The sequence below is a fragment of the Moesziomyces antarcticus genome (assembly GCF_000747765.1).
Source record: "Moesziomyces antarcticus DNA, scaffold: scaffold_v10011, strain JCM 10317, whole genome shotgun sequence".
NCBI lineage: Eukaryota > Fungi > Basidiomycota > Ustilaginomycetes > Ustilaginales > Ustilaginaceae > Moesziomyces > Moesziomyces antarcticus.
The window spans coordinates 62279-88269 of NW_014638999.1; the positions used below are offsets into that span (position 1 = coordinate 62279).

The window sequence follows — 25991 nt, forward strand, 5'->3', positions numbered from 1 at the left end:
AGAACATTCTAAGACGAGAAGAGGATATTTACACTTTGTGGAAGGAAGGAGACAAGGTTAGGTGCGGCGGGTGAGGGTGATGTTGGAGCCGTTCTTTTGCGGAAGAACGACCATGGACTGGTAGTCGGGGTCGGGGAATTTCGTCTCGAGCTCCCACTTGAATGCGCGCACGAACGTGGCGATGATGACGCCGATCTGGAGGTAAGCGAACTGTTCGCCGATGCAGCGGTGTCTACCCGCCCCAAAGGGGAGGTAGGGCGAGTTGGCGCCGGTGCTGATCATGCCGAATCCAAAATCGGCCTGTTCCTCGCCCGAGTCCTGCATAGCCGCTGCCGTGGCACTGTCCAGCCAGCGATGAGGATCAAACGACTCGGCCGACTTCCACAGCGCGGGGTCCACTTGCGATACACCGGGGGCGGCCATAATGTAGTGTCCGCGCGGGATGACGTAGGATGCATCGGCACGCGCGCTCGACGGAGCCGCAAGCGTAGCAGGCACAGCCAGGTCCGCCTTAACGTAGCGCATGATCGAGTGCAGAGGGGGATGCAACCTCAGCGTCTCCTTGACCACCGCATCCAGCAGAGGCACCGACGTCTTTTGCGTCTCGTAGTCGAGCTCGCGCAGCTTTCCGTCCGATTCGCCGTACACGCTCACCTGCTCGCGCCACAGCTCCTCGATGATCTCGGGTCGACTCGCCAACCGCAGCAGCGCCCACGATCCCGTCGCCGACGACGTATGCTGCCCCGCCATCAGCAGCGCAATCATCATGTGCGCAATCTCGACGCCGCTCAGCTCGCGGCCGTTCTTGTACTTTTGCTCCATAAGCGCCGCGATCATATCGTGCTCTTCGTCCGACGCGCCCGAGTGGCCCGCGGCGCGTCGCTTGGCGACAATGTCCTGGTAGAAGCGCGACATCTTCTTCTGCGCACGGTCGCGCTTAAAGTTGCTCGGCAGCGGCAGGTTGGGGATGACAAAGTTGATGGGCGTAAAGCCCGAGTCGAGATCGTGGTACAGCTGTGCGAAGCTCTTGTCGAGTCCTTCGCGCACCTCCTTGCCCTGCAGCGTGCGCGACGCGGTGAGGATGATCACCTCGGACATGGCCTGGAAGATGTCCACACTAAACGTCGACTGACCCTTCTGGAAGGGCGCAAAGCGCGGGTCGGTGCGCATGTACTCGGTGAGCTCGTCGACGATCTGCGGCACGTACACGCGGAAGTTGTCGATGCTGAGGCCGACCTTGACGAACTTCTTCTGCTCCATGAACACGGCGTTGGGCACGTCGTACACCACCTCCTTGCCGAACACGGGCGTGGTGAGGTGGGTGTAGGCATCCTCGGCGGTGACCTGCTGGTGCTTTGCGTTGAAGACCAGGTTGCTTCCCTTGGGCCCGAGCGCCACGGTGATGCGACGGCCGAGCAGCACAAACGTAAACACGTCGCCGTACTTGGCGCGACACTCGAAGAAGAACTTGTACGGATCCATGCCGTAGTACACTGCCGAGCCGATGATGGGCACGTAGTGGAAGACGACGGGCGGGAGGTTCCTGGGCTTGGGCAGCAGCAGCTGCGACGCCACGTTGAGCACCACCGCGAGCAGCGGCAGCACCACGACGAGCGAGATGGCCTTGACGGAGGGCGACGCATCGGCCAGCGGCGTGAGCGCAAACAGCTGCTGCAGCAGCGACTCGGAGACGGCCATGCTTGCAGAGTAGAGTGTTGATGATGGTGGCAAGCAGCGTTGCAGGACGCGAAGCCTCTCTGGCTGTGATTTGCAATGCAGCGAGCGGTTCGCGCTTCTCCTTCGCCTCGCCTCAGCCTCAGCCTCAGCCTCAGCCCACGCGTGTGGAATCGGAAGAAAGGGTGCGTCCAAAATCGTGTCACTTTGGCCACTTTTCCAGCCGGATAACGTGTCGACAGCCGCCGTTTGCCAGCACGCGTGTCGCTGCGACCGTCCAATTCAACCCAACACACACGCACACGCACGCACGCACTCACGCGCTGCCTCAGCCTCGCTTTTTCGAATTTCGCGGCTGCTTTTTCTGGCCCGCTTTTCACAGCCTGAACTCGCGAATTTTGGCACTCTTTTTTGGTGGTCCAATCGGAAGATTTCGATGTCACAGCCACATCCACTGCGTCAGATCGGCGCTCCGACGTATCCACATCGGCGATCTACATCACAAGCACACTCTTCTATCGATCAGGACAAGGACGAGGCAAAGCATAGCTGGAGCATTCCAACGAGGTATCGACATCCCGACGAGGCTGAGAAGCTTTCTACAAATACATGGGCAGGATCTACAAAGAGAGACGGGAGGCGAGGTGACGGAGCAAACAAGGAGAGGGCCTACTTTTGCAGATAGTACTCGGTGGAGAGCACCTGCTGCTGGTGGGTGGGCGACTTGTGGTCGGTGGCCGAGGCCTTTTCGATGTCGCTGGTGGTGGCGCTTGCGTCGGCTGCGGCGTCGAGACCCTCGATGGGTGCGCCCTCCCACATGTCCGACTCCCACGACTCGGGCTCGAGGAAGTCCTTGTGTGCGCGCACCGACACGCCGCCCACCACGGGAAACACCTCGCACAGCCCAATGTACACGAGCGCCGACACGAGGAAGCCGATCGGGTACGCGAGGATGTACATGCGGTGCGCCACCACCGACACCTCGGCACCCAGCACACCGGCAAACCCAGCCACGGTCATGGCAATGCCCGCCACGTACGCGGCAAACGCACGCAAGTTGATGCCGTGCCAGTAGTGGTAGGCGTGTGGCTGGCCGTCGGTCTTGCCCGAGCTCGCCGAGAAGAGGCTGGGCACATCGAGCTTGCCGCGCCTCACGACGTAGTAGTCGGCCATCATGGTGCCGCTGATGCTCGAGAGGAAGAGCGAGTAGGCCGAGAGGTACGTCGCAAAGTTGTTGCTGTCCTTGAGCAGGTTCCAGGGGCACATGGCGAATCCAACCGCAGCCGCCACCAGACTTCCGCGACGGATGTTGATGAAGCGAGGGCATGCGGCTGCCAGATCGTGGCCGGCCGAGAGCGAGTTGGCCGCAATGTTGACGCCGATCTGACCAATGATGAAAGCAAACGCGATAAAGAAGACGCCCGCGCGCGCGCCCGAGTTGTACGGGTCCAGCTTGAGCCTCTCGCCCAGCAGATCGACGGGGTTCCAGATGAGTTCGCCGTAGATGACGTGCGAGCTCGAAGCGATGATGATGCCGAGGAACGAGGTGAGCGAAAAGGTCAAGGGGATGGCGAGGATCTGCGACCAGGTGACCGAACGCTTGTTCTTGGCCATCCTCGAGATGTCCGGAATGTTGAGCACCAGCGTCGCCATGTTGCTGATGCACGACATGAGCGACGCCACAAACTGCCAACCAAAAGCGGAACCCTTGAGCGTAGCCGGCTGGTTCACGATGGGTCCGAGACCCTTGGCGTCTGCGATGGACCAGGCAAAGAAGGCGATGGCGGCAATTGGCACGACGACGCTCTTGAAGTTGAAGAAGAAGCGGATCTTGGTCGGGTGGATCACCACGAGCGGCAGCGAGATGAGCGAAAAGAGGAAGAAGCTCACAAAGTCCATGGTGGTGATGCCGGCGCTTGCGGGAAGGTGGTTGGGCATGCGTGCGTAGCTGGGGAACATCGATCGCAGCACCAGCGTCACACACTGGCCGCCGATGTACGCCTGCACGCCGTACCAGATGCAAGCCATCGCCGAACGGTTGATGATAGGCCAGATGGCACCCCACACGCCGAACGTGCTGCGCGCAAGAATAGGGAACGACACATGGTACACTGCACCGATCCTGGCAGTGGCGACGACGAGCAGCGCGACGACAAAGTAGCCGACGATGATGGCGGCCCATGCCTGCGACCAGGTGAGGCCGGCGGAGACAGCGGTGGATGCGATCATGAACGTGTTGAGGTTGAGGCCGTCCGAGATCCAAAAGGCGGCAAAGTTCATCCAGCCCCAGGTGCGACGATCGGGCGCGACGGGGAGGAGGTCTGCATTGCGCAGCATGGCGTTGCCGCGCGACTCGCCCGGACGCCGCTCGGAGCCCTTGATGGCCACCGCATTGATGGTGCGCTTGACCAGCGACATGTTTCTAGCTTTGGAGGAGAGAAAGGCGAAGGAGGGAGATGGAGAAGGATGATGTCGGTGAGGGAAGTGGTCGGTAAGGGTGCCAAGATGGGATGGCTTATGTATGTGTCGACGAAGCTTGGATGCTTATGCATGCACTCGGCTGCAGCGTGCGTTTGCCGGTGCAAGTTGCAGTTACAGAGGATGACGACGATAGCAAAGACGCGGTATCGGTATCACATGCGATACGGGGAAAGCAAAAAAGAGGCACGATCGCATACAAAGAAGATGCCACGAGGCAGTGAGACGGCAACTCGAGCGAGGCACCGATGCTAAGTCGCAACTGCAAGCCCTACAGCCATCATTGTGCGGGGGGAGAAGGGGGGTGCGGAGTGCAACAAGAGATAGCAAAACGACCCACGCGGATGCGATAGAGCAGGCGGAGCTTTGATGGCGGTCGACTTCGGGCCACTCTCTTGGCGAGGCGAGGCGAGGCGCGGCAGCTAGGCTCCTTGACAGCTAGCCAAAAACAGGCTCAGGCTTCAGACCGGCGCAACGGAGCAAACAAGAGCCGCTTATCTCGAGCCAGTCTGAGTGGCGGCTCAAATGACAGCCCGAAAGGGAAAAAAAAGGCGGGGAGAGACAGGCAGACAAGCCAATCGAGGCGCGTGATTGGCTGCAGTGCGGAAACTCGTCCGCTTTCCGCAGAGATAGCGAGCGCCCGCCCGCGTCGTGGGATCGAAAGCTCCATCTCGCCCGCACGGCCGAGATTCCGAGCGTCTTTTTCCCCCGTGCCTGCCCGGCCTCATTGATAAGAAGCCGCCCCCCCGCCAGCCCCGCCCTGTCACACACGGGCCACACGCGCGCTGGGGACGATAGCAATCTCGGCCGCTGCTTTCTCGGCCGCCATTTGCGGGTGCTTGCTATGGTCGCGATTGACGTTCTTGTCACCATGTCTCGCTCGCGACTGATAACGCAAACGGTACCTAGATCAAGAGATTCAGAATTGACATTGGCAAGGGTCCCGCTGCCAAGTGCGAGCTACATTCATGCGCCCTCGGTGTCGAGCTGTGCCAGGAGCGCTGTCCAGTCGACGTTGAGCTGTGCGGCGACGGTGCGCAGGCTGAGTGCCTGCTGCTCGGCGTACAGGGCAAAGTAGTCGAGGATCGTTCCGCCCACGGCGTGCTCGAGTCGATTCCTCGCCGCTGATTCGTCGCACTCGGCCACCACGTGCTCAGGCTTGTGTGCGGCCGAAGCGGTGGTCTGCGGCAAGTTGCTCTGGAAGATGCCGGCGGCCGAGGCGGGGAGGAAGTCCTCGTAGGTGATGGGCTCCGCTGCCAACGCTCCTGCCTCGACCATGGCTGCGAGCGATGCGCTATCGTGCGTACCAGCGGCCATGGTTTTTGCGAGTGCCCCATCGCGGACGGTGTACATGAAGAATCCGAGCGCACCGCGCATCATCCCGTGCACATCGTCGACGAATCCATCGCGGAACACTTGGACAAGAATACGCTCGCACTCCTTAGTGCCCAGGGGCGTGGATGCCTGCGACTCGGCGGCTTTCTTGACGCGCGCGGTTCGGGCCATGAGCTCGTCGTACAGCCTCGCACCTCTGCGCGTGAGTGCCTGGCCTCTCGCCTCGATCTCGCCAAAGCGCGCCTTGTGCTGGCCGTGCTCTACGCCCTCTGGCGCACCGAGGAAGCTGACGCGCTCCGAAAGCGCATGGAAGCTCGTCTGGCGCAGATAAACGGGGCAGTGCCGAGGGGGAGGACCTTCGACGACCTGCTTGGCATCAATGCCGCGCGCGATCATGCTCGACTGCACCTCGTCAATGTCGAGCGTGCGCGGCGTGAGGTGGTTGATGTGCGGACCGCGGAAGCTGACGATATCCGCCACGAGCGGGTGGGTTCGGCTCAGAAGCTGGTATTCGCAAAGCGATACGGGCGTGTCCGAGTGCCAGGCAAAGATGTCGACGACGCGCTCGACGAACTCGATCGCCTCGACTCGCGTCAGTCCCTCGATCGCCACCTCGTCCACACCGCTGCGCGCCGGGGGAAGAGCGGCTTCGGCCTTGGTGAGAAGCTCGATGCATCGATCCGAGACGATCTGGCGACTGGCCAGCAGGCGTTGGGCGAGCTCGCGCGTGGTGGCGTCGGCGATCAGGTCGATGCGCAGCAGACTGCAAAAGATGCGGAACGGATTGCGCGCCAGATTGTCGGCGCCCACGGGGCGGAAGGCGGTGGCGTGGATGGGCAGACCTGCATCCTTCCACAGATCGTAGTATCCGACGGGCATCATGCCAAACACGCCAAAGATGCGCGCCAGCAGTGCGAGCTCTTGCGGCGTACCCACGCGGATGGCGCCGTGACGTTCGACGTTGAGGCGCGAGATTTCGTCGTCGCTCACGGCGTGCGGGGAGCGTCGGATGCACGAGGCGTTGACGGTGCGGATGATGTCGAGCAGCTCGCCGTAGAGCGGCACTTCGGTCTGGTACATGCTCGACATGCTCGACGCCAGCAGTGCGCGCAGCTGGGTGGATGTGACGCGCTTGCTGCGGCGCGAAGAGCTGGTCGACGAGGACGACGACGACACCTCGCTCGAGTCGGTCGCCGAAAGCGCAGGGAACGTCTGCTGCTGCGAATGCACAAAGCTCGCGGTTGGGTTGAAGCCCGCTGGCGACTTGGCCCTGCCGGCCGCGCCAGCGCCAGCAGCGCTCGTGGATGCAATACCCGCCTGCATTTCTACCGAGCCTGAGGCCGACTTTTTGCGACGAGGTTTGGGTGGAAGCGTACGAAGGTAGAGCTGGGCGACGGACGGGTGGACGTCACAGCGCTCGCTACTGCGGCGGGCTAGGCTGGGCTGCGGAAGATCGAGGTGGTCGAGCTGGTGGTGGTGCTGACGAGTGCGCGATGTGCGTGGGGGAGACGAGAGCGACGACGGGAGGAAGGTATAGCGACACGCGGATGCATTCATAACAGGCGGGACGATCGCTTCAGGCTTGGCTGTGCGAGCACATTGGGCGCTCACGTTATCAATGGCCGAGGAAGGAGGTTCAGGCTGCGAGGAGTGGGTGCATGTGTCATTGCTACAGCCATGAGTGCGGCTATGATATACTCTCTTGCATGCTCGCACTCGTAGCTTGCACCGCCGATCGAGGCGCACGGCAACTTGTCCGGTCAGAGGGTCGGGAGGCATGGTGCATTCGAGGAGCCAGCCTGAGTCAGATAACGTTACGGAGCGATCGAATGGATGTGCGGTATTGGACATCGCCGTGTCAACACGCTTAAGCCTCGCTATCATCAGGCTTAGAGGGGCTCCGGTCTGGGCGATCCGAGCTCGGTGAAATGCCGAGTCTCTCTGCCAAGCAACCCAACGCGGCACGGCCGATGCGCGAGGCGCAATTCAAGTTCGGCGAAATGCCGAGACTGCCCGACTGCCTGCGAGGTGAGATTCGGCATTTTCCCGCGAAATGCACTCTGAATGTCACACAATGCGCCGCATCACATCGAGCCGTGGAGCCGCAGTCGAAACCCCCTTGAAGCCCCCTGATGAGTGCTGCTGCTGCTGCTGCTGCTGCTGCTGCTGTTGCTGCTGCTGCTGTTGCTGCTGCTACGGCTGCTGTTGTAACGTGACCCATGGCATGCCGCTCCAAAGCAGGATCGACGTGGCTTTCGGCCGTGGATACCAGACCGGCTAGTTGGCGTTCATCTTGGCTCGGCTCGGCTGTTGCGCAGCGCCTGTCACTTTGCGCCTTCGCTCCACTATCCCGGCGATGCCATCCGCTAGCACTTTTTTGTGGTTCTGATGCTTCGGGCGTAGACCGTCGTGGAGGCCCGTCGTAGCCATGCTGGCCGTCATGCCCGTCCGTCGTGTTCTCAATGCGACAGGCAGCTTCGCTAGCCACTCAGACGTCCAGACACATATAATGCGAGCATGCTCGCGCGCCGCCTCGTGTGAGCACATTCCCATCCCCCCTGCCTTCATCTTTCGATCAATCAAAAATGCCCGAGCCCATCACCACACCAAAGCCTACGGCCACCACGCCTGTGGCGCCCTCCAAGACCGCTGCTGCCTCCAGCTCCAGCTCCAGCTCCATGGACGACGTCTTCCGTTCGCTCGGCCTCGCTGCCCCCGGCTCCCAGATGGAGGGCGTCTTTGACGGCGAGTGGAAGCACGGCGCTGGCACCGACATGCTCACCTCCACCAACCCCGCAACCGGCGCAAAGCTCGCAACCGTCTCTGCCGCCACTGCCGACCAGGTCAAGAACGTCATCGCCGCCGCCCACAAGGCGCAGCGCCAGTTTGCCCGCGTGCCCGCCGCCACCCGCGGCGCCGTGATGAAGGACATCTGCGCAGCCTACATCCACCACAAGGACGCCCTCGGGGCTCTCATCTCCTACGAGATGGGCAAGGTGCTCTCCGAGGGCAAGGGCGAGGTCCAGGAGGTCATCGACGTCGCCGACATGGCCGTCGGCCTCTCGCGCTCCATCCAGGGAAGCGTCCTCCCCTCGGAGCGTCCCGGTCACCTCATCTACGAGATCCCCAACCCGCTCGGCCTCGTCGGCGTCATCACCGCCTTCAACTTCCCCGTCGCCGTCCACGGCTGGAACTTCTGCCTCTCGTTTGTCTGCGGCAACGCCACCCTCTGGAAGCCCAGCCCCACCACGCCGCTCACCGCCATCGCAACCACCAAGCTCATCGTCGACGTCCTCAAGAAGCACAACCTCCCCACTGCACTCGCCGCGCTCGTCTGTGGCGATGTCGAGACCGGTCAGACCCTCACCCGTGACGAGCGCATCCAGCTCACCAGCTTCACCGGCTCCGAACACATCGGCAAGCTCGTCGCACAGGACGTCGCCGCTCGCCTCGGCAAGATCCTCCTCGAGCTCGGCGGCAACAACGCCGCCATTGTGCTCGACGACGCAGACCTCGAGCTCGCCGTCCCCGCCGTCGCCTTTGCTGCTGTCGGCACCGCCGGCCAGCGATGCACCACCACCCGCCGTCTCTTGCTGCAGCGCAACGTCGCAGACAAGTTCCTCGAGCGCCTCGTCAAGTTCTACACCTCGCTTCAATCCAAGGGTCTCATTGGCGACCCCACCGACTCGTCGGTGCTCTGCGGCCCGCTCCACTCGCAGCGTGCCGTCACAAAATACTGGGAGACACTCGACACCATCCGCTCCTCGGGCGGCAAGATCCTCTTTGGTCCCGACTCGCCCTCCTCGCCCGGCCTCGCCTCGCACCTCGTCGAGAGCAAGGGCAACTACGTGCTTCCCGCCATCACCATGCCTGCATCCAGCACCGACAAGGTCTTCCAGGAGGAAGTATTTGCCCCCATCCTCAACGTGGCTGTCTTTGACACGCTCGACGAGGCCATCGAGCTCAACAACTCGGTGCGCCAGGGTCTGTCCAGCAGCCTCTTCACCACCAAGCTCACCAACATTGGCGAGTGGCAGGGCGCCCTCGGCAGCGACTGCGGCATTGTCAACGTCAATGTCAGCACCTCGGGTGCAGAGGTCGGCGCCGGATTCGGAGGCAACAAGGCGACTGGATGGGGTAGGGAGTGCGGCGGCGACGCATGGAAGCAGTACTGCCGCTGGGCCACCAGCACCGTCAACTACTCGTCCCAGGTCGCCCTCGCCCAGGGCGTCAAGTTTGATGCGTAGGTCGTAGTGTTAATGTGAAAGTCATAATCCTTGCTTTCCCTCTCCGAGTGTGTGTGAGTGCCTTCCATTCCTGTGCGCGCCAGAATCCCTCGATTGCCATCTCCCTGATTCATTCTCCTTTTCTCTTGGACCTTCTACCCTTTCTCTTGGGACTTCTGTCCTGTTGTGTGTTACGACTCGACCAGCCGGCACCCGGACGTCGGTTGTATCCACCCGGCCCCCGGGTACTAACTCCGTTCGTAGGCCGGTCAACTGCGGCAATGACCGGACCCTGAGCGGACCCTGCGGCGCGCCCACAAACTGGCGCGTGCACCCCCAACCCCCTCTTTCCTTCCGGTCGTCGATTGTATTCTATTCACTCCCCAGTGTAGGACACGCCTCGACCTTACCGCTACCCGTGTGATTCCGGCGACTGATCGGAAGCTCCACTACCCCGATACGCGCGCCCGGCCTCCGGTTGAGCTACTCATCCCACCCGGCAGGTTACCAGACCACGGACGCATAACATTGTGAAGGTGGCCTGCCAGCACCACAACCACTCGTCCCAGGTTGCCTGTTGGTGGGCATCCGGCTCGCTCGGGCCGGTACCTGCATACGCACGCGCTCTACCACCATGCACGCCCTGGAGGCGTGCATACATACAATACACCCGACTCAGGGGTACCATGCACGTACCCCTCCCCTCACTAGCTCGCTCCCTTAAGTCTCGCACAGCCTCGTACACACACACACACACACACACACACATCCTGTAATTAGACCACCACTCAATCGCATTGCATTCGTATCAACAAGTCTGTCGCCCGTCGCGTGCGACCGCCAGCGCCCAAATATCAACAGGCGTCGCACCGCATTCCCACATTGCCGAGGGCGTGAAGTTTGATGCGTAGCAAGTCAGTGTCATTGTCATAATCCCAGCAGCCGTGGACGAGCGTGCGCCGTGTGAGTGCAAGTTCTTTCGAGCCTGTCCGCTCTGCGTTGCTGAGAAGCTGAGGCCACCAGCACCTAATCGTCCCAGGTCGCTCTCGCTCTCTCCCAGGGCATCAAGTTTGATGCGTAGGTCCGTAGGCTCTAGGTGAAATGTATTATCTCAGCAGCAAGCGAGTGTGTGTGCCGTGTGAGGCGAAGTGCGTTGAGGAACGTCTCTGATCTGCTATCTCTGCTCTGCTACCTCTGCTCTGCTACCTCTGCTCTGCAAACTCTGCTCTGCAAGCACCCTCCCCACTGGTAGAGCGACGAGCATGCCTCCTTCTCCCTCCTCTTGATGCAAAAGAGCCAAATGCCACTCTTGATGCGAAAGAGCCAGATACGTAGGTCGTAGTGTCAGCGTGAAATGTACTATCTCAGCAGCTTCCGAGTGTGTGTTGTCGCGAAGTGTCTATGAGAACGTCCTCTTTGCCATGCTGGTTCGCGCATGATTTCTCTCGTCCCTCTTGAACCTTCCATCCTGTTGTAGCACCATAACTACTCGTCCCAGGTCGCCCTTGTCCAGGGCGTCAAGTTTGATGCGTAGGGTCTCAGTGTCAATGTGAAATGCATTATCTCAGCAGCCATGTTCGTGTGTGTGTTGTTTGTATCTATGAGAACGTGCGCTCTTACACGCTGTCATCCACTGGTGCAGCGAGGACCATGTTTCTTCTTGTCACTCTCGAACCTTGTGTCCTGACCTGGTGAAGGTGGGCCACCAGCACCGTGAACTACTCGTCCCAAGTCGCCCTCGCTTGAATATTGTACTCTCTGCCATGCTGCCTCAGTCGCTCTCGCGCAGGGCGTCAAGCTTGATGCGTAGTGTTTCAGTGTCAATGTAAAAGTCATCACGGCAGCTTCCGAGTGTGTGCCGTGTACCTTCTATCCTGTCGTGACACAGTCTCCCTCAAGTTTTGTCTTTGAAATGCTGCTCTGATTCTGCAAATGCGCTACTCTGTGCGCCTCCAAGTGGTACAGTAAGAAGCAGATTTGCATTCGTGTCTTTCCAGTGCCGTCTCTCCAGCTCGCTTCAGCGGATACGCATCTCTGGTCGGCGAGGCGGCTGTTGGACCTTGTGTCCTTTCGTGTGCCAGCCTGCCTCAAGGGTCGTCTCTACGATGCCACCTCTTCTCTGCAAATGTGATGTGTGTTTCTCCTCTACAAGCGAGCCTCTCAGCGGCACGGCAATGCTCCATTTGAAGCTTCGCCTTGGAGTGCGATTGCCAGATGCGTAAGATGTAACTCAGTGTCAATGCAAAAGCGATTATCCCAGCTGCCAGGTTCGAGTGTGTGTCGTGTGGTGCTGAGTGCCTTCTGTTGGTGGGGCACCGGCTCGTTCGGCCTGGCACCTGCACCAGGTGATCCCAACCATCTCATGCACACGCCCTGAAGGCATCGCTGAACACGCCCACTTGGGGGTTAGGATGCACCTACCGCTCTCTCGCTCCCTCAGATGCTTAGACTCATTTGCACGCTCACACACACTGTAGAGAGAACACCACCATGTACACAATCCCACTCGTTCGACCAAGCGCTTCCGTCGTGCTTCGCCCGCTCAACAGTGGCTTACCACATCTTGGCGTCGGCAGGCTCGCTCAACACGCTCTACTTTGCTGCGTCCGCTCAGCATGCGGGCCTCTTAATGGCACGGCGATGCTTCCTTCTCCTCCCTCTTTGTAGTATCGATGTGAAAAATCTTGATCCCAGCAGATTTGTTCGAGTGTGTGCTGTGTGACGCAAACTGCCGTCGAGAATGTCCGTTCTGCCATGCCGCCTCTCGCTGGTGGCATACTCTCTCTTGAGAAACAGCTGTGCACGTTCGGATCACTGTGTGAGCCAGCCTTCCTTCACGGTCGTCTCTACAGTGTTGGCCCTCTCCTGCAAGTAGGCTTCTTCTTTGAGAGACTTTAAAAGCCTAGTCGGACCGGCCATGTTCGAGCATGAATCGTGTTGACGGGTTCGGCTCAACGCGCCCGGTATTCGGGGCTTGGACCCCCCCCCCCCCCCCCCCCCCCCNCCCCCCCCCCCCCCCTTACAGTGCATGCATGCTCATGTTTGTACTGTCGCACGGTGCTGATGGCTGTGCTAGTGCTGCTAACGTTCAAGGACGGGAGGCGTAGTTGGTCGGTGAGATCGCGATCAGTTCGCACAGCATATGACACTTTGAGGTCGCCCTCTCAATCTTGATGCTTTGCCTTTGTCAATCGACTCAATTCGCCTTTTTTGACGGTGTTCGATTTGGCCAGCATCCTACCAGTGTCCGGCATGCGCAGAATCAAAAAGGTTTCTGCACTGCTGCTCATCGTACTGTATGCAGGTGCGTCTCCGTGGTACAGTGAGCATCCTGTTCTTGCTCGCGGAGTGGAATAGCCATGCGTTCTCCCACCTCTGTGCGAGTCTGACTCCTCCAAGTCTTGTCTCGCAAATGCTACTGTAGCTCTCCTTTGCAAGTGCGCTACCTGTCGTGAGCGATTCTCGTTACACGTTCGTCTCTACCGTGATACTTTGGCTCTGCATGTTGGTGGGATTTCCGGCTTGCCCGGCCCGGTCCCTGCATCATGCACTTCCACCGTCTCATGCGCACCCCTGGAGGCGTCGCTACACACGCCCACTCAGGGTTACGATGCACGTCCGCATCCGCTCTGCCAATCTGCCTTCCACTGTTACAGCGAAACGCATGCCTTGTATACCTGTGTGGGTCAGTCTCCTTCCAGTGTCGTCTCTAGAGTGTCACCTCTGCTCTGCGAATGTGCTTCAACCTCTGCAAGCGAGTCTCTCACAAGCGGAACGTGTTACGGCGATGCTTCCTTCTCCTCCCTGTCGATGCGAATTAGCCAGATACGTAGGTCGTTATTCGGAGTCGGTGAAGCTTGGTCCGGGCAGTCATGATCTAGTGTGTGGACATCTTGTCCCTCGCGTCCTGTCGTGAGACAGTCTCGCTCAATTGTATTGCGTTGCACGCTGGTTCTTTCGTGCGAATGCTAGCTCTGCTCTGGACGTGCGGCTGTGACTGGGGTAGTGAGAAGCACGCCTTGTCCTCTTGGTGTCAAGCCAGTCCCGTCTGCAAATGTGATTGGCCCTGGCACAGCAACGAGCGTGCCTCCTCTCTTTTGCAACGAGGAAAGCCATTGCATCTTTGTGTCAAGCCAATCTCGCTCTCTGCACACTGCTAACTCCAGCTCGGCGCCAGTCTGGCTCTTTTATCGTCGCTAGCATGCTACCTCTCCTCTGCGAGCGTCGTCTGCAAACGCGCTCCTCGTCTGCAAATGAGCCCCTCAATTGTCCAGCGGCAAGCACGACCCTCGTGTCTCGCTTGCAAAAAGAGTTCGCGCACCATTGCCCAGCCCGCTCACCACCGCAGCACAAGACGAAGCTGCCAGTACACACATCGATGTAACTTATTGCCACACAGTGGCGAACGTTAGGAAGGCTACATTGCCTCGCCATCGAGATCTTCGCCGTCAATGTCCTCGCCATCAAGATCCTCGCCGTCGATGTCGTCCTGATTCTGTGGCGCTGCGTCGTCGAGTGCTTCACCGTCGACGTCCTCCTGCACCGCCTTTGCACGCTGCTGCTGCTCGTCGTTCTCAGCATGATTGCTGGCCACCGTGGCCTTGGCTGCGGCAGGGGGATGGTCAAACACACTGCGCAGCCTGTCGAGCACGTGGGGCGGGATGACGATCCAGCCATCCCACACGTCGAGCACAGCGTGAACCCTTGCTTTAAACTCCTCCCTCCTCATCCTGCCCGCAAAGCTCCTTGCGACCAGACCCAAGTGGGCAAAGACGAGGGGCAGGCGAGCTTCGATGGCGGCGCGGTATCGCCAAGCATTGGTGACGGGCATGCACGAGTTGTGCAGGACGTCGGACAGCGCATACAGCCGCGCGAGCTTGCGGGGCACGGGTGTGCGGGGTCGAAGCAACGACGCGGTGAGCAGCGCAACGATGGAAGAGTAGTGGGCGGCGTGGTCGTACGCAAAGGCGGTAATGCGCGCGATGCGATCCCGCCGTAAAGTAAGGCTGCGCAGCATAGAGCATAGTCGACGATACGCTCGTGGACCAAGTGCAGAGCGGCCGAGGGTGGCGGTCTCGGACTCTTCGCCCGAATCGGTAGAGTAGAGTTCGGCACTACCCGTATCGGAAAACTCTTCCCCCACCGATGTCGAGGGCATTGACCGACGATGGTTGATGACAAGCCGAGGAACGCCGCCCTTACTGGCGGGTTCGGCATGGTCGGTGCGCCGGACAGCGTGCGGGTACATGGGTCGTTTGGGCAGCGGCACCTGCTTGCCCCAGCTAAGCCTCACGCGCACGCCGCCCCACATTGCGCCATCTGCCTGCTTGAAGGCCCACTCGGCTTGATCGCGCGTCATGAACGCGACAAACGCAGTGAGCGCGCGCGGGTCGCGAACGTCTTGGCGAGGCCACATGATCTTTACCGTAGCCACGTCGCCCCACTCTGCAAAGAAGTCGCCCACACCGCGCTCGTCCACGCCCGGGGGCAGATTGACAATGCAGATGTTGGTGGTGGGCGTGTCGCCCGTGTGACGCGAGCCGCGTGGGCGTGTTTGTGTCTCGTGTGCGAGCAGCGTCGAGATCGACGTGTTGGTCGCCGAGGCTAGGGAGGCGAGTCGCGACTCGCGCTCGGCCTGCTCGGTCTGCAGCTCGCTCAGGAACGTGTCCATGGCGTGCCGCTTGCGTTTGGGTGCGTCGTTGCGCGTCGAAGAGGCCTGTGCTGGTGTGGTTGGAGTGATCCCGTCGTCGCTCTCGTTGCCAAAGGCGCTGCTGACGAGGTTTGCCTCCGGGTCCGAGGCGTCGGTGCTGGTCAAGGGAGCCGTGCGTGATGCGACGTACGCCTTGCCGCCGGCTGCAACAAATGCAGCAGCCTTCTTGGCAGGTGCGCGCGAGCTGCCGACTTGACTGTGCTGCATGCGCTCGTCATCGTCGCCATCACCGCCCATGGCGGCGACAAACTCGTGGTAGGCGAGCTGCGCATCGTGCTCGGCCTGCCTTCGCTTGCGCTCGTCTGCCTCGCGCTCGCGGTCTACGCGCGACTTGAGCCTGCTGGCGCCGTGCTGGAACTTGTCGCGCTTGAGCTGCTGTGCGAGTCTGAGCTCGTGCTGGGTGTGCGCCGAGGAGGCCTGCTGCTGCTTCTGCGCGCGGATGTAGGCGAGTACGTCCTCGTCGGGCTCGGGTGAAGGTGTGCGTGCTGGTTTGGAGACTGCGCGCGGCTGCGAGGGTCCAGCGAGCAGAGGTGAAGGACCGACGGGGCGAGGCGGGGGTCGGTGAGGTTGATCGAGATCGTGGTAGATGTGGTTGGAGCGCGTGCTGCGCGGATCGTGGGTGTGATGGCGCGAGGAGGAATGGCTGGGACCGGCGTGTACAGCGGCCGAGTAGTCGAGCTCATCGTCGTCGTGTGCTCCTAGGTCTATACGTGGAGGTGGGGCGTGGCGGTGTGATGGCTGCCACCCGGACATTGTGCACGACGGCGTGAGTGGAATGAGGGTGAGGATGGTGTTGGAGAGTGAGAAGCCCCGAAGGCCGGTTGTTGGACCCTGAATCCCTTCGCACCGGAGAGTGGAGGTCGTGGCTGCGGCGGTGTGTCGGCCGACAAGAAAAAAAAGCCAAAAAAGGGCGAAAGCGAGAGCGAGAGAAAAATTGCGGTGGTGTCGGATTGCATAAAAAGCAGGGTTGGACGACGCAGCCTCCTTCTCTTCTTCCTTAACGCTAAGTCGTGCCCCTGTAGGAGGGGGTACGCACCCCGTCCACAATAAAAGCACCTCTTCGCACTGGCAGACCTCCTTCACCGAAGGACGGACCGCCGAGGACCGTACGAGGCCGTAATGCTGGACGGAGATCCACCTTTGCGATGGGAATGGGTGCGGCGCAGCTGTGCAGGTACGCCCTTCGTGGCGATCCGATGGCCTGGGCCGCAAGTTCTCGTTGCACATTTCTTCTTTGCTCGCTCTCTCTCTCTCTCCCTGTTCGGTCCCCTGCATCCCCATTGATACCCCACCAGTCTTTCTCCCTGGATTCGTTCGTTCGATTGGACTTGGTATACCCCGCCGCGTCTAGGCTCGTCTACAATGGCAATGTAGAACCTTATACCATCAGCAGCAGCAGCAGTGTGCGATGCGTGTAGAATGTGACCTGCGCTCGTTGACTTGAACTAGAAAGGCTTCGCTTGTCAACGTCTTGCCAGGGCGAGTATGGTTGCGCAAGCAGTGATGATCATGCTCCGGCGAAAAAAATGTGCGGCGTTGTCGACAGCGACGATCTAACAGCGCAAATCTGGTGCACAGCAACGCGTCCTTCGCGCAGAAGAAGCGAAGTTGGACCCTGAGCCGACTCAGCCTCCAACACCTCCTTCTCCCTTCTCCACATCCGACACCTCGCCGCTGGTGTGCACTCTCGGCTTCACGATGAGCTCGGCGTCTCAGCTGGTCGAGTGCCCCAGCTGCCAGATCCAGCTTCCGCTCAGCCAGCTCAATCCGCATCTCGACCGCTGCCTCTCGGACCAGCCGCCTAGCTCCTCGGCCAGCACCGACCCGTGGAACGGCATCTTCGGCACCAAGCCGGGCGATGATTCAGGCGTTTCGAGCGCATCTCCGCGTGGAATCAAGCGACAGAATGGTGCAGCCAACGAGACCGCACGTTCTCCGCCTCGAGTGCTCGACCAAGCAGCGTCGGAGTCGGCGAGCAAACGCGCCCGGTCCGATGCCGATGTCAGCGCCGCAAGCACGGCGTCGACGTCGCGCAGCCGCTTGGATGCAGCCAGGCCGTTTGCGGAGCGCATGCGGCCGCAGACGCTCGACGAGTACGTGGGGCAGAGCGAGGTGGTCAACGGACCGCTCAAGATGCTCTTGCGCGCGGGCAAGATCCCGTCGATGATCCTCTGGGGTCCACCCGGCACGGGCAAGACCACGCTTGCGCGTCTGCTGGCCAAATCGGCCTCTCCCCCTTCGGGCACAACAGCCCCACCCGCGCACCGGTTTGTGGAGATCTCGGCGACCAACTCGGGCACGGCGGAGGTGAAAAAGATCATGGACGAGGCGCTGCATCGGCTGCAGCTGACGGGGCAGCGGACGCTGCTGTTTATCGACGAGATTCAGCGCTTCACGCGCGCGCAGCAGGACGTGTTTCTGCCGGCGGTGGAAAGGGGACAGATTGTGCTGGTGGCTGCGACGACGGAGAATCCGTCGTTCCGGTTGCAGGGCGCACTCATCTCGCGCATGCGCGTGTTTGTGCTCACCAAGCTGAGTGTGGACGAGTGCGCGCAGGTGCTGCGCAATGCGATTGCGACTGTGCAGCGCGAGGGCAACAGCGAGGTGGTGGGGCATATTGACGAGGATTTGGTAAGGTGGATCGCGAATATGGCCGATGGCGATGCGAGGACGGCGTTGGGCGCGTTGGAGCTGGCGCTGGAAACCACCGATGCGGGGGTGGGGTCGGAGGAGAATGTGGCGAGGTTGAAGAGGGCGTTGAAGAGGACGGCGTTGCAGTACGATCGGACGGGCGATATGCACTACGACACGATCAGTGCGCTGCACAAGTCGATCCGCGGCTCGGATGCCGATGCGGCGCTGTACTGGCTTGCGCGCATGGTGTGCTGCGGTGACGATCCGCTCTTTATCGCGCGCCGACTCATCGTGGCTGCAGCCGAGGATGTCGACTCGCTCGAGGCGGTGCAGATGGCAACCGCCACGTACAGCGCGTGCCAGGTGGTGGGACTGCCCGAGTGCGGCGAGAATCTCGCCCAGTGCGTCGTGTTTCTCGCCGAAGCCAAGAAGAGCACGCGCTCGTACAGGGCATGGAAGAAGGCGAAAGCGCTCGTCGAGGGGGGTTACAACCATCCGGTGCCTCTGCACATCCGCAACGCCCCGACCAAACTCATGAAGGACATAGGCTATGGGAAGGAGTACAGGTACGAACCCAGATTTGCGCATCCGGTGCATCAGGAGTTCTTCCCGCCCCAGCTTAAAGGAACGCGCTTCCTCTCCCCACCGCCTGAACCTGCGCCAAATCAAGGCGAAGAGCAGGACGAAAAGAAGGAGCAGGGTGCAGGGATACGAGCCATGCCGAAAACGGCAGGCGTGGGGCCGGGATCGTGCCAGCGCATCTTTGAGCTGGGCGCGCGTGCGGTGGATCTGGACCTGCTCGACGAATGGGAGCGCGAGCACAACCACGGTCGCCCATGGCCCGGTCGCCAACGCCTCCTTGCACTGCTCGAGCAGCAAACTGGCGGAAAGCACGAACAGACGCCCTAAGGCTATTTACATTTGGACAATCGTAGCGATACAGAGAGAAGAAAACGTGTCCGTGGCGTGCGTGTGTGTGTTATGGAGAGGGGATCTATTTGCGGCCATAGACGGTCTTGCGCCCGAGATCAAAGGGGACGTATTTGTGGCGGATCATGTGTCTGTAGTCAAAGCGGGGGGGATGGAGTGTCAGCGAACGGTTGTGGGTGGATATAAGTGGTTGAGGGGATGGCAAGACGCACTGGATCTGCCTGCGCATGGTGATGGTGAAGAGGATGCAGAAGTACATGAGGAGGATGGGCCAGAAGACGGGGATGTCAAAGGCGGACGAGGTGGTTGCCAAGAGCGACAGCACGACTGCCTGGGTAGCCGAGAGCCAGAACTTGAATTCTGGCAGGCGACGGATAAAGGGTCTGAACTCGTCGTCTGCCGACTGACCGTTGAGGCTGCTTCCAAACACGCCGCTCATCAGGCCTCCCGAAGCGGCGCCCTTGGAGTTGGACGTGGGAAGGCCCGGTTCGCCCTCCTCGACGTCCTGTTCTGCCAGATCCTGTTCGTACGACGGGTCGAACTTGGGCGTGAGAAACGCGAGGAAGAGGTTGAGCAGATAGATGAAGAGCGCATAGCACACGATGTACCACCCCTGCGACAGGACGATGCGAAGCATGAAGAGCACGAGCAGGCCAGCGGTGGCGCCCCATCGATGGAGCGGGTAGGGGGTGGTGGTGTCGAGGAACGCCTGGTATCGTTGCTGCAGGCGGTTGGTGTGTGCGAGGAACTGCTCGATCTGCGGAGGCGCCGATGTGCCCAGCGCATCGTCTGGATTGTCCGCTCGCATCATCTTGTAAGGAAAGTGCGGTGATGATGGTGGAGAGCAACGGCGCAACGCTCCGGCGAGATGGAGCGATTCATTATTTGGCTGTGCATTCGAGATGCGCCTTTTCTTCCTGCCGAGCGCCGCTTCGGCCAACCAACTCAGCTTCCACGCGTCCGCCCGCGCCGTGGCGAAGGGCAGACGTGTCGGCCGGGTCACCTTTAGAAGCGAGTTTAATGGTGTTACGCCGGCGTCCAATACACACTCGAATCGAAGGCGGCCCGAGCGGCGAAATTCGCGATGGCAGTCAGAGTGCGTCATCCGGCAGCGGCTCGCAGTGTCGCATTTGGCAGACAAACACACCGGCTGGTCATCAGAGGAGACTGCCAAAGCAAGAGAGGGTCCGATTCGGAAGGCTGCTCCGAGGATTTCTTCCGGCTGTTGGTGGAGCTGTTGGTGGAGCTGCTGCTGCTGCTGTTGCTGTTGCTGACTGGGATCGATAGCGCGAGCCTTTTGGGTCCATCATATTCATATATTCTCCGCCGGCGTAAGTTAGATTCACTCACCTTGGCTCCCTTCCTACATCCTACAACCACCCTCCGGCGTCTCCAACATGGTCGCAGCGTCCTCTGCGCTGCGCGGCGCACGCCTCGGGCTGCGTTTGCAGCCATCGCAGCTGCTCGCGCGTCGATTCTCGTCCACACCACGCATCGCCAACACCTCGACGCCGCTCAAGGAGGCATCTACCGCCGCCACCAACAAGGCACCGGGTCTGGTTCGCCGCGTCGTGCGCATCACCGGATACACGGTCGGCTCGATCGTCTTCGGTCTCACCGCTACTACCGCCATCATCCTCGCACACGATGCGCTCACCTACCGCGAGGCGAACGTCGACAAGGTACCCCTGCACCCGCTCGCGCTCGCACCGAACCGAGGCGGGCCCAAGAACCTCCCCATCGTATCTGCCTATCCTGAAGACGAGCAGGATGAGGTGAGCAAGAACTTGGCTGCCAAGGAGAGGCTCGTCATCGTAGGTGGTGGATGGGCCGCCGTGGGACTGCTCAAGTCGCTCGACCCCGAACGGTACAACGTGACGCTCATCTCGCCCAACAACTACTACCTCTTCAACCCGCTGCTGCCCTCGGCGGCGGTAGGTACTGTCGAACCGCGATCGCTCATTGAGCCGCTGCGAAAGCTGCTGGCGCGGGTCCACGGACACTATATCCAGGGCTTTGCGACGGATGTGGTGATGGGCGAGGATAAGCCGGTGTACCAGGGCGGACAGCAGCGTCTGCTCGAGGTCAACGTGATCAGCGGCGACGATTGGGATGGCGAAAAGCTGTGTGGTGGCGGTGAGCCCGCAGCGGAGCGAAAGGAGACGCGTGGAAAGAGCGTCTATGTGCCGTATGATCGTCTTATCGTGGCGGTGGGAAGCGTAACGAGCACGCATGGCGTGCCTGGACTCGAAAACTGCTTCCACCTGAAAACCATCAGCGACGCACGCAAGATCCGCTCGCACATCCTCGACAACCTCGAAGTGGCGGCACTCCCCACCACGACGCCCGAAGAGCGCGAACGGCTGCTCAGCTTTGTCGTGTGCGGTGGTGGGCCCACGGGAGTGGAGACGGCGGCCGAGATCTCGGACATGATCAACGAGGACGTCTTCGATTACTTCCCCAAGCTGCTGCGCGCCAAGGCCAAGGTGCATCTCATCCAGTCGCGCGAGCATATCCTCAACACGTATTCGGAAAAGATCTCCGAGTATGCAGAGGCCAAGTTTGCACGCGATGCGGTGGATGTGATTGTGAATGCGCGCGTCAAGCGTGTCGAGCCCGACCGCGTCGTGTATACGGTCAAGGACCCAGAGACGGGCAAGGTGGGCGAGAAGGAGGTGGCGTCCGGATTCACCTTGTGGTCGACGGGAATTGCGATGAGCCCCTTTACGCGCAGGGTGACCGAGCTGCTGCCCAACCAGAGCCATCTCAAGGCGCTGCAGATCGACAGCCATCTGCGCGTCAAGGGTGCACCCCTCGGAAGCATGTACGCTCTCGGCGATGCGTCTACGATCGATACGCGCCTCATCGACTACCTCTACGACTTTGTCGACCGCTACGACAAGGACCACGACGGCAAGCTGTCGTTCGCCGAATTCGAGACGTTCGCCAAGGCCATCAGGCACAAGTTCCCCATCGCCTCGAAGCACTTCACCAAGCTGCGCGAGATGTTTGACGAGTACGATGCCGACAAGGACGGCCAACTCAACCTCAACGAGATCGCCAACGTGCTCATCCAGACGGGCAACAAGATGACCGCCCTCCCCGCCACCGCCCAAGTCGCCGCCCAACAGGGCCACTACTTGGGTAAGAAGCTCAACAAGCTCGCGCGCAGGAGGGATGGAGGCATGGACATGCACCCGCACACCGCCGAAGAGGTGCAGGATGTAGACGACCAGGTGTACAAGCCGTTCAAGTACACCAACTTTGGCTCGCTCGCGTACATTGGCAATGCCGCCGCGTTCGACGTGCCGCTGCCCGGCGGCATGGGCAGCTTCGCGGGTGGGCTGATTGCTATGTACGCCTGGAGGTCGTTCTATCTGTCCGAGAGCGTGAGCATGCGCACGCGCGCGCTGCTGCTCGGCGACTATGTCAAGCGCGGCATCTGGGGCCGAGACCTGTCGCGCATCTGAGCGCCAACCTCGTGCAATCCGATTCGACCCTGGTTTGGATCCAAGATTATCTGTGTGCAGCCTGGGTGGGAGTGCGTGTGAGTTGGCAATCGTATTGCCTGTGATGGCGAGAATCAGGCGTGCAAGCTCGGGGCTGTGATCTAGATGCGATTTCAATCGGATAGCGACGTGATCGTTCAAGCAAAAATTTAGACCTGGCGACCGGACTCCTTCTCGGCATCGGCGAGGAACTGCTTGATGAAAGCCTCCTCGTCGCTAAACCCGCAAGAAAGCAACAATGCGTTAGTTTGACACGCCAAAAGACAATGCGCAGGGCGGATGAGAACACTCACGAGCTGGAGGCGTTGATGGGGGGCTGGTTGGCCGCCTTGGCATCGGGGCTGGCCGAGGGCGTGGCCTGCTTGGAGCCGCCCATCTGCGAGACGGCAATGGCGCCGTAGGTGCCCAGCACAGCAAGCGCAATGTGCTCGTTAAGGATCTTGCGGCCTGGTTTTGTTGGGAACAGCGAGTGTGAGCATTTACTCCATCGGCCGAAAATGTGTGCGTGTGCGCGAGAGAGAGGACTTACCAGCAATGGTGTACGACATGATGACGGTGTGTGTGTGTGTGTGTGGTGTGGGTGGGTGGGTGGAAGTGATGGCGACGGCGATGGCAAAGGCCCCAAAAGCAGCGTCTCGCTTCCCGAACGCTGCCGCCGTCGCCGCTGCGCCCTTGAATGTGCTCTCCAAATGCTGACTGTCCGATCGCTGCTCTGCTGCCGGCCTTCCAGGCTTGAGCGAAGGCGAAATTTCTTCTCGGCCGCGAAAATTCAAAATGTTACACCGACGCTTGTGACATTTTTGGACAGAGCGCCGGCGAGAATTTTGGAGCTCCCTCTCCGAGACACCTTTTTTTGGTGGAGCGACTCGCATGCTGATGACGCTGCTCACAAGTGGGTTGGGCATGGCATCACGCTTTGCCTGCTCACCACCAGCATCTCTGCCGCCAACACACGCACCGCCGGGCGGTCGCATTCGCATTCGCATCTACACACGCTAGCTGGCTGGCGTTGCATCTTCATCATGGATCCACCGACCAACCAACCCGCCGGTGCGTCGTCGAGCTTCAAGACGCCGCAGATGGACCAGTCCGAATGGTCCGCAGCCACCCCAACCACCACCACCACACCTTCGCGGCACACATTCCCGCGGCGTCTGAGTCTGCTTCAGAACGATGCCGCCTCGCCTGCTCGCTCGGACACGCCGCAGGAGGCAAGTCGCAGGACATCGTTTACGGGTCCGAAACCGTTGAACCTCGTTTCGCAGCCGCTATCGTCGGCGGCAGTGCCTAGCTCGGCATCATCGTCGGGCCCAGATACCCCGCGAAAGGGCAAACGCACGAGCTTGTCGTACATTCCTTCGCCTTCGACGAGCAAGATCGACGATGGCCAGTTGAGCCGTGCACAGTCCACCTCGTCAGCGGCGGGTCGCACGCGCACGGGCTCGATCAGCAGAGCGACGACGTCTTCCCGCCGCAGACCGTCCCAGGCGTCGCAGGCGAGTGCGGGCGCCAACAGCGATGCTGACGACTGGCTCATGTCCGAAGAAGACGCGTCCTTCTCCTTGCCCTCCGCTGCACGTGCAATGGCGGGGCGAGACTCGGCCAAAGTCGAAGCGCAGTTTCAAGACGTACGTAACCCCCTTTTCTCCTACACATTGATCTTGATTGGGTGGAACTGACAGAGCTGGCTTTTGTGTGGCGATAGACGGGCTACCGCGAAGGCATCACGGCGGGCAAACTGAGCACGCTGCAGAACGGATTTGACCAGGGCTTCAACGAGGTAGGTGCACCCCTGGGCCGCGAGGTGGGCATGCTGCGTGGCCAGCTCGCGGCGCTTCTCCTCCTCACCTCGCCGTCTCCGTCTGCAGATGCTGCTGGGCCTCGCAAGGGCGTGGGTCGAGCCACGGGTCGCATGCGCCCCGCAAACTCGGCAGCCACGCCTTCGCTGCCGCTGCTGGGGCATCCGCGGCTCGCCGAGGCGCAGCGAGAGATGCGCGCGCTCGCCGCCGAGCTCGATAGCGTCTCGCTGGGACAGCTTGCCGAGCCGGACTACGATGCCTTGGTGCACGACCACGAGCATGCGGTTGAGGCGGGCGATGCTGCCGCACAGCCGAGTCGCGAGACGGAAGAGCAGAGACAAGCGCGCACCGCGGTGCTCGTGCGATTGCATAAGCGGCACGAACGCGTGCGCGGTATGCTAGGACTGCAAGTGTAAAAGGAGCTTTAGACTGACGCCTTGGGGTGCGTGGATGTCTTCAGAACGGCGCGCTGACGGGTCCGACGCGCGACCTGCTGCGGCTCATAGCGGAGAAGGAACGCAGGTGCTTTGAGCTGCGCGACGAGCTGGCGGCGGAAGAGGCCGAGCTGAAACAGCTGCGTGCAGCGTGGCAACGCACAGCGACACGAGAACTGGCGTATGGCACCTCGCCCACCCACCGACGCAACGGCAGTGCGTCCAGCTCGACGACAAGGCCGAGTCTGGCTCGAACGGATAGCACCGATTCCCTCGCAGGCCTGCCCGTTGGGGTGCCCCAGGCGGCCGCGGAGGCTTGGAACTCGCTGTCGGCTAAACTGCCCGGCGGACTCAAGAGCCAGTTGAACAGTCTGCTCGAGAGCATTGCCATGGATCAGCCGCCCGAGGTGCCCGAAAAGCGCGCCGAGGATGCGGGCATGTTGCGGCCGGCACCGCTGGGGACATTGGGCGTGCTCGAGGAGGAGGGGTCGGATGTGGGCAGTGCGGCGGTTTCGCCTCGCTCGCCGCGCTCGCCGGCGGGACCGATGGCGGGCGTGCGCGGTGCGGCGCAGGAGCAAGACGACAGCTCGGTGCTGGGGTTCAAGGTGGATGCGAACGGGATTGCCACGCCGAGTGTACGGCTCAGCGAACAGCCACCACCCACGCCGCCCAAGGAGGGAGCAAGAGAGGGGAACACATGGCAGTCGCGGCGAACCTCGGTGCTGGGGTCCTGGTCGCAGCTGCAGTCCAAGCTTACGGGAGAGGCGGACTCGGGAGGTGGCGGGTTGGCAGGCATGTTCACACGCCGACTCAAGGAGGCACGCCACAATGCGTCCGACCTGCTGCGCGAGGCGGAGCGCAAACTGGGCAACGCAATGACCATCGATGAGCTGCTCGGCATCAGCAACGACGAACCACCCTCACCCCAACCTCCCATGGCGCGCTCGCGCTCCCCGCAGATCAGGCTCGAGGGGGTAGCGACCGAGACGTCGTGGGCCGAGGCAGCGGTAGGCGTGCGGTCTCCGAACCTAGCGCCTGCGGATGCGGTGGGGAGGACGAGTGCGTCGAGCAGCAGGAGCTCGCTGTCGCTCCAGCTGCCCGTGCGCAGTGCATCGCCGCACTCGCCGCCGATTGGGGGTGCACCCGGTGCGGCGGCGTTCGGCGTGCTCCACAACGGCTCGAGCAGCAGCATCAACCGCGTCAGCACCAACAGCGTGGATGGCTGGAATTGGACAAAGCACGAGCACGAGTGGGACGAGTAG

General features: G+C 61.2%; 10 protein-coding genes across 10 annotated transcripts; 4 read left to right on the forward strand and 6 right to left on the reverse strand.

Moving 5' to 3' along the window:
- Window positions 1-57: 57 nt before the first annotated feature.
- Window positions 58-1698, reverse strand: PAN0_011d4191 (sterol 14-alpha demethylase; the record flags this gene model as incomplete). The annotated part of the gene is made up of 1 exon (XM_014800161.1): window positions 58-1698. The coding sequence occupies one exon, from the start codon at window positions 1696-1698 to the stop codon at window positions 58-60; it is 1641 nt and encodes a 546-aa protein (XP_014655647.1).
- Window positions 1699-2343: 645 nt separating this feature from the next.
- PAN0_011d4192 (uridine permease Fui1) lies at window positions 2344-4092 on the reverse strand (the record flags this gene model as incomplete). The annotated part of the gene is made up of 1 exon (XM_014800162.1): window positions 2344-4092. The coding sequence occupies one exon, from the start codon at window positions 4090-4092 to the stop codon at window positions 2344-2346; it is 1749 nt and encodes a 582-aa protein (XP_014655648.1).
- A 1026-nt stretch (window positions 4093-5118) lies between these two features.
- Window positions 5119-7266, reverse strand: PAN0_011d4193 (uncharacterized protein; the record flags this gene model as incomplete). Its single annotated transcript, XM_014800163.1, has 2 exons — window positions 5119-7128; window positions 7234-7266. 2 exons carry the CDS (start codon window positions 7264-7266, stop codon window positions 5119-5121), a joined length of 2043 nt encoding a protein of 680 aa, XP_014655649.1.
- Window positions 7267-8072: 806 nt separating this feature from the next.
- Window positions 8073-9734, forward strand: PAN0_011c4194 (NAD-aldehyde dehydrogenase; the record flags this gene model as incomplete). The annotated part of the gene is made up of 1 exon (XM_014800164.1): window positions 8073-9734. The coding sequence occupies one exon, from the start codon at window positions 8073-8075 to the stop codon at window positions 9732-9734; it is 1662 nt and encodes a 553-aa protein (XP_014655650.1).
- A 4396-nt stretch (window positions 9735-14130) lies between these two features.
- On the reverse strand, window positions 14131-16176 carry PAN0_011d4195 (uncharacterized protein; the record flags this gene model as incomplete). The annotated part of the gene is made up of 1 exon (XM_014800165.1): window positions 14131-16176. One exon carries the CDS (start codon window positions 16174-16176, stop codon window positions 14131-14133), a length of 2046 nt encoding a protein of 681 aa, XP_014655651.1.
- A 945-nt stretch (window positions 16177-17121) lies between these two features.
- PAN0_011c4196 (p-loop containing nucleoside triphosphate hydrolase protein) lies at window positions 17122-18966 on the forward strand (the record flags this gene model as incomplete). The annotated part of the gene is made up of 1 exon (XM_014800166.1): window positions 17122-18966. The coding sequence occupies one exon, from the start codon at window positions 17122-17124 to the stop codon at window positions 18964-18966; it is 1845 nt and encodes a 614-aa protein (XP_014655652.1).
- Window positions 18967-19051: 85 nt separating this feature from the next.
- On the reverse strand, window positions 19052-19798 carry PAN0_011d4197 (ER to Golgi transport-related protein; the record flags this gene model as incomplete). Its single annotated transcript, XM_014800167.1, has 2 exons — window positions 19052-19118; window positions 19200-19798. 2 exons carry the CDS (start codon window positions 19796-19798, stop codon window positions 19052-19054), a joined length of 666 nt encoding a protein of 221 aa, XP_014655653.1.
- Window positions 19799-20384: 586 nt separating this feature from the next.
- PAN0_011c4198 (nucleotide-binding domain-containing protein) lies at window positions 20385-22457 on the forward strand (the record flags this gene model as incomplete). Its single annotated transcript, XM_014800168.1, has 1 exon — window positions 20385-22457. The coding sequence occupies one exon, from the start codon at window positions 20385-20387 to the stop codon at window positions 22455-22457; it is 2073 nt and encodes a 690-aa protein (XP_014655654.1).
- Window positions 22458-22645: 188 nt separating this feature from the next.
- On the reverse strand, window positions 22646-23476 carry PAN0_011d4199 (uncharacterized protein; the record flags this gene model as incomplete). Its single annotated transcript, XM_014800169.1, has 4 exons — window positions 22646-22712; window positions 22790-22943; window positions 23026-23250; window positions 23344-23476. 4 exons carry the CDS (start codon window positions 23474-23476, stop codon window positions 22646-22648), a joined length of 579 nt encoding a protein of 192 aa, XP_014655655.1.
- A 42-nt stretch (window positions 23477-23518) lies between these two features.
- On the forward strand, window positions 23519-25991 carry PAN0_011c4200 (uncharacterized protein; the record flags this gene model as incomplete). Its single annotated transcript, XM_014800170.1, has 3 exons — window positions 23519-24124; window positions 24202-24681; window positions 24756-25991. 3 exons carry the CDS (start codon window positions 23519-23521, stop codon window positions 25989-25991), a joined length of 2322 nt encoding a protein of 773 aa, XP_014655656.1.